The 11,752-nt window shown below is 35.5% G+C and overlaps 1 protein-coding gene across 1 annotated transcript; it reads right to left on the bottom strand.

Moving 5' to 3' along the window:
* Positions 1–3,440: 3,440 nt before the first annotated feature.
* LOC131682654 ((Lyso)-N-acylphosphatidylethanolamine lipase) lies at positions 3,441–6,415 on the bottom strand. Its single transcript, XM_058964308.1, has 5 exons — positions 6,237–6,415; positions 6,113–6,177; positions 5,415–5,796; positions 4,156–4,425; positions 3,441–4,089 (listed from the first exon to the last, which is right to left on the bottom strand). Exons 1-5 carry the CDS (start codon positions 6,269–6,271, stop codon positions 3,759–3,761), a joined length of 1,083 nt encoding a protein of 360 aa, XP_058820291.1. The 5' UTR covers positions 6,272–6,415; the 3' UTR covers positions 3,441–3,758.
* Positions 6,416–11,752: the final 5,337 nt, after the last annotated feature.

Here is an 11,752-nt window from a genome sequence, read left to right as displayed (position 1 = left end):
ACTGTATTTTCAAATTTGGCAAGATATTATTAGAGAGTCGACGCAAAATTTTGTAACTCGTACTGTCAAACGGACGTTCGTTTGACAGTACGAGTTACGAAATTTTCAGTCAACTCTCTAATAATCATCCAAGCTACTCTATGTAACTAGAGTTCCTCCAGTAGAAGTTTGGACAAGAGAAAATAGACAACCATAGTTTCAAGGCACTTGGCTCAAAGAAGTTTGGCTATACTTGAAATAGTTAAAGGAAACTATAACCTTAGAAATATATGTTCTAGTTTTGTTGAACATTTGATAAACAGCTGAATCAATTTTGTAAACATATATATAAACAATATTTGACAAAATATGAGGTAAATCAGGGCAAATGACATACACTGCATTTTCGGCGAAAGATCTACGGTCCGATGTGCAATGTGATAATAAATCCCGAAGTTGTTGTAACGGCATTTAATTAGCATGACACTGGAAGGTGAAGTATATTATGAGCCATAGTACTCAAGGGAGAGCAAGGATGTGAGGGAAGAAAGTTTAGTAAGCGTGGAATAGGGTCATTTGAGCAAGCTTAGAGTTTCCCGGCGACTTAACCTTTTGCATGCTACCGCAGGAGTTAGGATCTTTTGGCATTAGAATACAAATCACCTGAGTCTGTGGCATGCCCGGACGAGCGTAAAGTAACTTGTTACTTCATGCTGTCGGAACCGACTTGAAGTTGATTCAATTTTTTCGATTCACTTTTCATGGAGTCTCCAGAGAACAAAGCCAGTCAATACCGCAATACCGTGCTTTTCCAAAGGAGACACGACGATTATTTTTCGTCGCAGCAAGATTCGCAGCGCTATTCGGCGCACGATTCATCGCAATGTATTTCTTATGGAAGGACACTAATAAAAGGTGGTGCAATTTTGTGTAAAAAACATACAAAAACCTGAAACTTTAGAAGCACAGTTTTAGTCAGTTTTATTGAGAAATTCAGTTAAAGTAAATAATTAGCATACATTAAACTTGGGTAATGCATATTTTTTGACGTTTTCAGCATTTATTATCAAATGCGCCAATTCAATGCGTCGCCTCAAAATGATTAAACGACACGTTTCCAATGAAACGTGCAATACTTTCTACTTAAAACGTTAATATACGATGCTCCGCCCATTTGAATTCGAAAAACTTCTGCTCGTTTGAATATGTCTTGTCCAGACTTTTACTAGAGGACATTAGTGTTCTTTTACGAAAGACACGTTAAGTAATGATGTGTAACTCATTATACAGATGGAGTTACTGTTCCGAGTTTAAATTATTTGCCAAAAATTTTCACTGAAATCGTTCTAGTTGTCATGTCAGTTTGTCGGTGGTCTCACCGTTGCACTTGACAGTGTGTGCAGTGCTTTATGGTCACACCTACGACCGCGCACCCGGCTTCCCATGAGCGTTTTGGCGGCTCAGAGGCTGTCCTTCCATGTTGCTCAGGGATACATTGCTCCTATACACATCCATGCATACATATGGGCTTACATTCATACATACATTCAAACATACATACAAACTATTTGGCACAAGTTTAGAGCGTGTAACGTTGTGTCATCTAGTCTGTCATCCTATGGAAAATCATCTTACCATCGCCTTGGGGTCAACGTCATATTGGCAAATTTCGCATTGATTCCGCTTCTGTCTCTTCCTAATCTCCTTTTGTCTCCTAGGTCCGAAGCGGATCAATCGACTATTAATTGAAACGGTAAACATACTAGTCTTACTCGCGAATACTTTTCCAACTGTGCTGTTTCTTCTCCATTTTATAACATAACTCGATTATCCCTGTTCTAGTCAATATACGTATTCATTAAATTATGGACCAGGCAAACCCTTATTTTTTCTATTATTATTATCCTGAGTAGCTATACCAGTGAAGGTATTTTAGGATTTCGCAAAAAGAATTTCTGCCAATAAAGGCATAAGAAATATTTATCCACTATTCCCCATAAAGTTTGCTCGAACCGAATGTTCGCCTGGTTCGACTCGAATAGACCACAACGACCCGAAAGGGTTGCTTATCATTTCTGAGAGCCGGTGTGCTTGGTCGAGTTTAATAATCATAAGAACAAGTCCTGAATAATTAACTATTTCTTAGGTGCCAGTCCTGCCCTCCTTTCCTGAACTAGCCTCATACTCACGATCAAAAGAGTCGACAACTAGTAGGATCCACATGTCCTCCACCCAAGCGAATTGATCAACTTGCAAGTAGGAGCACATATCTACTAACCAGCCAAGAAGACTTCCGAATCAATGAGAATGGACCATGCCATTCGAAGGCTACAGGCCCAGTGCCATCTCGTACAGTGTCATTGTCATTTCTCAGCCCACACCCTGGCAGACGTTCATCGGCCCATCTAGACTCTGTCAATATGAGAACCTACAAAGCGTAACTGTTCGTATGTGCTAGTCCGTATAGATTTTGGTTTGCTGAAATGAAACAAGAAAAGCAAAATAAAAGCAAAATAATTGTGATTAGTATCGTATTTATAATAAATAAGTAAACGATTTCTCATCTGTTATTCGTTTCCTTATTCGTAGTCCTCCTTCCTGTTCCTAATCTGTTTGGGCTATTGGCTTTCAGGCTTTTCCTTGGCCGTCACGTTCTCTTGCACCGAGTTGCATATATTGTAACAAGAGAAACAAATGAAAAGACAAAACAAAAATGAAATTAAATGCGAAATGCTCTCCTTCCAGACCCTGAACATAACCCTTACTTTCCCTATGCTTATCATTTTGGTACCAGCCAGGAAGCACTTGGCCTTGTACCCACTGCTCTTCCACCATCCTCGTGGTTTTCTCAATTTATCACTGGCGTCACATGTGATATTTGGGTACGGAAAATGATTTCCTGAGCAGACAATCAAATGAAAGAAGATTGCCATGTATTTAGTGCACTTTCTGCACCAGGTATCATATCGCATTTGCAGGTACACATATTTTAAGTGTATCTACTATACGATATGATGGCCGGAAGGATAGGTAAGCAATCCATGCTCCCCAATTCCACTTTAATAATAATAATCATAATAAAATGCACCTTCTTATCACCTTCAAAACAGATACTAGTTTTTCAACTACGACGTATTTTCTTGTTTAAGACGAACGCGAGATTCGTTTGAAAGCGATTCGAGCGAATAATAAGTCCATTCGATTTTTCTGTCGTAAACGGGAATACAAACCACTGTCGAATGATTATCGCATTCGTCGTAAACAAGAATGTCGGTGATAATGTTCTTCAGTGCCAATATCAGATAGACTGACATGAACTCTGAAGAAGACTACACGTCGTGGTCTAAATGCTAGTAGGTGTTTTTATAGTGCCATTTTTGTATTATACGCTTTAAAGGAAGCGTGGAATATCAATAATAATTTTAGTCAGAAAAATACTTCTAACGTGTCAATATTGCATTGTGTATTGGATCCATTAGTTTGATGTTAAACATTTTATCATGGATTTCTTTCGGTCATCGTTTTTATTTGTTGGTCTGTTTATATTATTTCGTGCCACCAGGGCGAATCTTTTTGACAAGCAATTTGTTCAAAATCTAATGTAATAGAGCTACCAATGATAAATGAATCAAACATAAATCTATTCAATTTAAATATATGCAATATGATAATTATAATATAAATATTATAAACAAAAATACTACTTCAATAACTGAAAATCGTCAAGATATGTGACGAGCTATAATTTAAGTTCGAAATAACTAAGCTTATCCCTACTGTCACGTGGTACTTTTCTCCTGAATTTTAGCTACCTCCTCAATCCTTTTTTGTTCCACGTCAAAAATGGCACAAGCTTCGTTTACCAACCTGTTGAAAGAGCTTGCATCGTCTGCATACACATGATGACCAGCATTCGCAATAGAGTGTACCTTGACATAACTTTGTTGACGGAGTTGTCTGATTGTATCTCCTGCACAGTTGTCTACCCACGACCGAGATCCATACAAAAACGTTATAGGCACATTGTGTTTTAAATCCGGTATGCGTTTTATCATGGGATTCTTGGCCCAACCCAAATCTTGCATCATCGAATGGAATGCACTCTCACCACTGAAATGAGGAATTCAAAGTATAATATTCAAATTTGCAGCTGTAGGACGTCTCAGAAATAGTTACGTTGGTTTTTGTGCGTTGCATTGATGAATATAGTTCGGAATATCGTCCTGGTTAGTCACGACTCCTGAAAACTTTCTCATAATATCTCCTCTAGTTTTGCCAATCAACCATGATCCTAATGGCCCAAAGAAGCGAACCACCCAGAGAGGGTTTCCTGATTTTGCTAATGCTACTATCGGTTTCGCCCACCATGGGATTTTATACCGGCTTTCTAGATCGGTTGGTTTCTCCGGAAAACCCCAAGGGTCAGCTAATATTAGGTGTTCCACTCTGAAAATAGAAAGTTGTTAATCTTTTTGTTATTGATTTATTGAATCCTTAGGTATCAGAACATAATGGCTCAAAAGATATGTTACTTATATTTTTCGGATATTTATGCCTGCCGTATAATGTCTTCTCATTATTTTCAAATGCAAAAATCAGTTGTTTTCAACCTTTTCCGTTCCATTTTCCCCTTTCCGAATATTGATCCTTATGATGTAAATTTTTTTCAATTAAATAAAAACCATAATTTTCCAATTAGAAACCTATTCTTGTTCGACTCTCAGTATCTCAATTCTTGACACACTAAAACAATATATAAAGACAAAATTCCGACGGCAATGTTAGGATAACAAGTTTGAATTTATCCCGGATAATGCACTCCCTACAATAGTCTAATTTACCCCTGGGTGGTAATGAATTCACCCTGGTTGAAAACCACTGGCTTAAAAGATCGCTCCCTCATGTCTCCGAAAACCCATACTTTATCTTGCTATCTAAATCCCTAGCGTTTAAAGTATTCCAAAAATCCGGAGATTTTAGAAATTATCATAAAATAAAAAAAACGTCCCGGAGTTATATAAAATCAGATTCAGTGAAGCTGGGGATCAGAATTACCAAAGGGAACGAATGTGACAAGATCCCCAAAATTAGCATGAAATGATTACTTTGTGAACAAGCAATGTTCTATTACACTATTGGCTTGACTTCTTAATAATTTCGAAAACAAAATAGATACCTAAATATTTTTTAATACCACAAAAAATGCTTTTATAGATCTTTTTAGTTTCCATAGCAAAATTATATTTAGATACCAGAAAAAATAAACATTTTCCTATGCTTAACACTTCAAAGGAAAATATTCTGCTCTCAATTATCGGTGATTTAAAAATTGAGAACAGGACAGGAATATGAATAATAATTATGAGTTCAACTAACAATACAAATATGATGACGTCCCCTTTGTCACTTTTAGAAAATAAACAAATTTTACTTACCGATCGGGATATGATAACGCGTAGCTAGCAGCTAAAAACCCACCCATAGAATGCCCGAGAACGATCATTTTTTTCAATCCCATCTCTTTGCGCCATTCATCTATCGATTTCACCAGTTGTTTTTCGGCTACCATTGCATCGTCCGCAAATACTGGCCGAGAACTTCTACCAAATCCAAGGACATCGATCGCATAAAGTGGTCTGTGCTGGGCTATCTCATCCAGATTAAGCACCCATAGAGCAACGCCTGCACCTAGACCATGGAGCATGAGAATGGGCGTGCGCTTCGTTTCATTGTTCATCGAAATTGTCCAAATTTTGTCAGCCTCTCCAACGCATGGTCCAATGTCCACGAACGTCCCTCGATACGGAAGTCGCAGATCTGAAGAAAGAAACGTTACATTTGCAGGTATACCTTATGCCAGATCAAGGAAAAATATCCTTGTAGTAGCTTAAATAAAATTTTTGAACAAGCACAATAAATTTGCGCATAGCATTAACAGAAATAGTTAATTCAAAATAATACATTATGGTGCAAAAGGAAACAATTTTGATAGATGCCATACATTAAGTATACTTTGGGAGGCAGAGATAAGATTGAGCAACATAACTCGTTTGTATTTTAATGAATCGCAATATCATGATGACGGTGCGAAATACAAGCTGTACCTTTTCTATAAAAAATTCGAATTACTTACGTGCTAAAATTGACCTTTCGATTGCTCGCAGCATCATATGAGAATATGTTGTCCAATTGAACCAACTGTAAACAAAAAAAAATCGAATAACTTTGTCCACAAGCTTGCAAACCAAATCACGGACCTATCATGCGTTTCAAATGAATCACTCTTTGCCATCGTTTTTAGCTAAACAAGCAACAAGCTGATACGGTTATGAAATAAGACTGTCGCAGTTCGATTCTAGCTACACAATAATACATGTTAGATTCGAATGAGTGGAATATGTTGTCCTCTGAAATCGTTTTTGATTATAGTAAATAAAAAAAAAGCAAAATAAGATAAGCATCGCCGTCAATAGGGTGCCCAGATAATTCACCTGCGCAACACAGAGCCGCTTCCCAGTTAACGAAATAGGAGGATCCACCGTTATTTGACAGATTAAAAAAGGACACTGAAGCAAACCTACAAACAGAAAAAAGAATAGTAGATTCAATAACAATATGGACTAATAATTTAGTAAATAAAAGTATTGGTCGGGAGACAATAAATTCATTTATTCAATGCAATAAAGTGTATTTATTGTTTCAATAAAAAATATTGCTCTATTTTTAATATTTTTTTAATATTAAAACAAAATTCTTGAAATTAAAACTGTTTTATTGAACGCAAAAATTTACTGTTGTGAAAAAAAAAATGTTTTCAGACCAATAGGTTGGTTGTTTGAAGTATAAACAATAAATTATTGGATTCAATAACACATAATTTTTCTGCGTGTACTTAAGGATTTCATAAGTCGCAACTTATTAACCTGCACAATTTTGATTGCGTTGATCGCTTATGCATTTCATAAGTTCGTTTTATGGAATTCACATGCTTATTTTATGATCCTCATAAACGTGTCACTGTGCCAATATCGCGTATTTTTTGAAAAGCATTCTGTCAAAATTCACTTTGAGGAGAAAATTCCGGACAAACCATTACACCGAGCAAAAAGCTTCTGAGAATTTCATAAGTCTCGACATATGAACCAGCCTTCTGACGATGCCATTGAACGCTTTAGAATGTCATAGGCAGGCTTATGAATTCATTTATCTTTATTCATGCACTCCATAGACGTACAAATAATATATTTCATAAAACAGTCTTATGACTTCGCTCCAATATATGCGTTTAAGAATTTCATAAGTTTTTCTTATGAAACCCATATGAAATCTGTTATTGATTCTATAAAATTGTATTTTGTTTTTCGTAAACGTCACTTTTGTGAAAAGTTCATAATTGTTTCTTATGACCAACCAGAAGCTAATAGTTTCAGGCCAGCACTTTTTTATCAAAGAGAATAGGGAAAGAGACGAAGAGTGAAAATCAGTCAAAACGGCAACACTCCCTTTATGATGATTTCAACACTAGAATTTTGGCAACCGCTTCCACAGGCAGCACTTTAAATGACTTCTATTATATTTTGAAAACAAACCGTATGTCGATCGTTGGATTTGTTTATCAAACGATGCGCATTTCGAAACAAAGAGATCAAATAATTCTATAGCTTGTTTTTACTCATACATATACTCTGGAATGCACCTTAAAATCCCGATTGAACCAAATTCTGACGAAAATTGAAATTTCTTTTTTAATAGATGTACAATACTTATCTCCTCCAACTCAGGCATGTGTAATGTTTATTTACATTGCACGATTGGTCTGCTCAATAAGGTATTTTTGGCTTCACACTATTCGTCTCTTTCCCTATTCTCTTTGTTTTTTATTACCGCTGTTTCAAACAAAAGAAGTGAGATTTTTGTCAAATTGCTACAAAATTTTAAATAATTGTTTTTTATGTTATTGAATAAATTACTATGAGCATTAAATCAGTTTACATGGTTATGATTTTTACAGAAGATATCCGATTATTTGAAATGAAATAAGTTGTGCATATAATTAGTGTCTGACGCTAGGGGCAGATGACTTGTGATGCATTTTTAAAAATCAGCGAAATTAAATGCATTTATTTCCATCAAAATAGAAATTCATAATGTATTCTGCGTCGCGTGCAATGTTTTTGCGTTGCGTGCAATGTTGTTTGCGTTGCGTGTAAGACGTCAAAACCCTACAGAAAAACTAGCCCTACATTTAACAAAACGTCGAACAAAGTGGATCAGCGTAGGACGTTTGTTAAACAAACTTTTCTGCGAGGGAGTGCAAAGCTGATGCAAAAATGGAAATTAAATGCATTTTTTCTAATTTGATGCAAATTTGTTATACATTCTTCGAGTGATCTGCCCCTAGGTTTGACGCGTATTTTATGATTATCAAAATCATTTGAGAAGTAACAATCATTATCATTCAGTTGTCTAAGCCCAGTTTCCCACGAAATATTGACGAATCGTTGCTCATTATAGACTTATCCAGCTTCGTTGGTATTATGCCACTTTGACGTTTAGATTGGGAGGAATACAAACAATTTGCACTGCGAATTGGGAGGAAAACAAACCGCTTGTGGGCTTAAGGGGAGGGCGGTAGTATAAAAATGCGAGATCTCAGTGTGCGTATTTTAAACGTCAGATAGGGTAACGAGGGTATTTTGGACCAGTACCATATTTTGGACCACTTGACGATGATTTGTACATTTTTCCATTTAAAGCTCATAACAAATTGAAATATTGCAAACGTAACACTGAAATTATTATGCTAGAAAGCAACTCCCGGTGTATTCTGAGTCAGATGGTTTAATAGGAACCATTGAATTGAAAATTTTTAATCGTGTTTTCACATTTCAGCTGAACTGATCCAAAATCAGGAGGAGGTGGCATTATTGTCACCAACATCGAAGAGTTATTATTTATAAAGTGCATACATTTCAATCATGCAAACATCATTATTATCTTTATAAAATACATAAGAAATCGATTTTAGATTGAAAAAAGCAATCAGATGTATGAAAATTGTTATTTTGGGTATGTCCAAAATATGTTAGCTATTTACAAAGGATAACATATTATCGCCATGCTCCCAATTAACTCTGACACCTCTTTGCATATCTACTCTGCATTAAAAAAAAGTTCACTTTTTGTTCCCAGAAAAGCACTTCTTAGTCAATCATGTACAAATTCATCATACAAAGTGAGATATGTGAACATTTAGATGGTCCAAAATCTGTTTCGATATCGGTCCAAAATATGTTTACAGCAATGGTACAAAGGAAAATCGATGGTCCAAAATATGCTTTGTTTACGGTCCAAAATAAAGTTGATGGGTCCAAAATAAGAAAAATGTGCTTTCACGATTTGTCATTTTTCCCAATTATTAAGATTTATTTGACTATTTAGAACACTACATATCCAAAAAAAATCATAATGCCGTACATATTAGCCTATGAAATGATCCAGATTACGTAGCCAAACCGTATTTTTTCAAGTTTTTTCTCATGACTTCCTAAAGCGGTCCAAAATACCCCTGTTACCCTATCTCAATGTAGAAATTTTACCATTTAATGAGTTTTCTCTTCAATCTTCTGAAGGGATCTACACTTGGCGGTTCATTTGTCCCGAATTTAGTTCAACAAGATGACCACACTAATGAACTCATTATGAATGACGTTCATGTTTTACAATTCTCGGTGGTTTGTTTACTTTGTCAGTTGCGTGAGTTCGAGTGCAACGGGTTCCCATCTGTTAATTTCAAACTCACGTACTCCCATGTAAACAAACCACCGAAAATTGTTAAACGAAGTTCATCCGGCTCATTTTGGGGTTATGTCGGTTGGTGTAAAACCTAATATCCTCTAAAGGTTGATTTTTACTGTTGATTTTTTGTCTACTAAAATGCTCGAGAAATGTCAGCCATGTTCTATTTTTTATATAAATGTATAATAATATCCATAAAAAAAACTTATGACATTCATTCGAACATTGTAATGAATTTCATAAGACTGTTCTATGGAAATCATTATTTCTACTATATTTTCTGCGTATAAATATCAGCAATTTTCAAAAAAGGGCACCTATGGCGTTCATTCGGACATTTTCATAAATTTCATAAAACTGTCTTATGAAAATAATAAGAGATGGATTTGGAAAATTTCTCCTCCAAATCATAAGACAAACTTATAAAATCCATTTAAAATCCTTATGTCTGAAAGTCATAAGACATTTTTATGGAAATTCAAAGCAAATTTTGCTCAGTGTACTCGCCGATTATAAATCACAGCAGTAGGCGAAACAGAAAACATAGCTTTTTCATTAAATGTTAGCAACCGTTCTCGGCGAGTCTTTTTTTGTTGATAGAAATGGTCGCAAATAACCAGACAACGTGCTTGGAAGAGGATTATATTTAGCGCTATATTTCAAATATTTGGAACTGTTTGTTTTGCCTTATTCTCATTGCTGGATTTAATTATTCGCCGTTTGGAAACTTTTTAACTGAACCGATTTTTAGCTGGACCTCGGCTAGTTGGACCATTGTCCAACTAAAAAGAATCTGAATGTCAAAACCTCGTGTCAAATTCACTTTGACAATCAAACGGACATTAATTAGAGATGAGAGCATATGCATTTTCGGTCCAACTAGCGAATCAAATTCGTTAGGTTCTACAGTATCGATTTTGATGGGTATTTCTGGCAAATTTAAGACTAAGATAAACGAAAGTCATGAAAGACGGACAGGTATTCGAGAGCGAACTAGGGGCAGATCACTTGTGATGCATTTTAAAAAATCAGCTAAATTAAATGCATTTCTCTCCATCAAAATAGAAATTCAAAATGTATTTTGCGTTGCGTGCAATATATTTTGCGTTGCGTGTAAGACGTCAAAACACTACCAAAAAGTAGCCGTATATTCAACAAAACGTCGAACAAAGTAAATTAGCGTAGGACGTTTGTTAAACAAACTTTTCTGCGAGGGGGTGTAAAGTTGATGCAAAAATAGAAATTAAATGCCATTTTTCTAATTTGATGCAAATTTGTTATACATTTCTAGAGTGATCTTCCCCTAGAGAGCGAATCAGTTATAAACTTAGAACGGAAAATTATAGTACTAGGCAGGCCTAGGGGCAGATCACTCTAAGAATGTATAACAACTTTGCATCAAATTCGAAAAAAATGCATTTAATTTCCAATTTTGTATCAACTTTGCACTCTATCGTATCGTTTGTTTGACAAAACGTCCTAGGCTGTTCCACTTTGTTCGACGTTTTGTTGAATGTAGGGCTAGATTTTTGTAGGGTTTTGACGTCAAATACGCAAAGCCAAATACATTATTAATTTCTATTTTGATGGAAAGAAATTCATTAAATTTCGCTGATTTTTTTAAATGCATCACAAGTCACCTGTCAATTTAAAACAATGCTTCATTACATTGTTAATTTCCATTTGACACTGCAAAGTTGCTTCTGGTGGAGAATGTTTTATCGACGCGCATGAAATGGAGCCGATTTCTACAGCAGAAGCAAAGTTTACCGTACTTAATTATTTCGGAATTTTCTGTAAGTAAATATTTAAATAATTAATGCGTTATATTTTCTTCTATCACTGAATCAACGCTAAAGTTTATTGAGTGGCGGGCAAAGAAAAAGAAATTTTCCATTCCGTTTCTTATAAAACGAACAAAATTTGTTTATATACACTGTTGAGCGGAGAAAAAACAGTTTTGTCAGAATAAAAC

The sequence above is a fragment of the Topomyia yanbarensis genome, chromosome 2, assembly GCF_030247195.1.
Source record: "Topomyia yanbarensis strain Yona2022 chromosome 2, ASM3024719v1, whole genome shotgun sequence".
Taxonomy (NCBI): domain Eukaryota; kingdom Metazoa; phylum Arthropoda; class Insecta; order Diptera; family Culicidae; genus Topomyia; species Topomyia yanbarensis.
The sequence above is the reverse complement of the archived record's forward strand: the minus strand, read 5'-3'. Positions and strand labels throughout refer to the sequence as shown.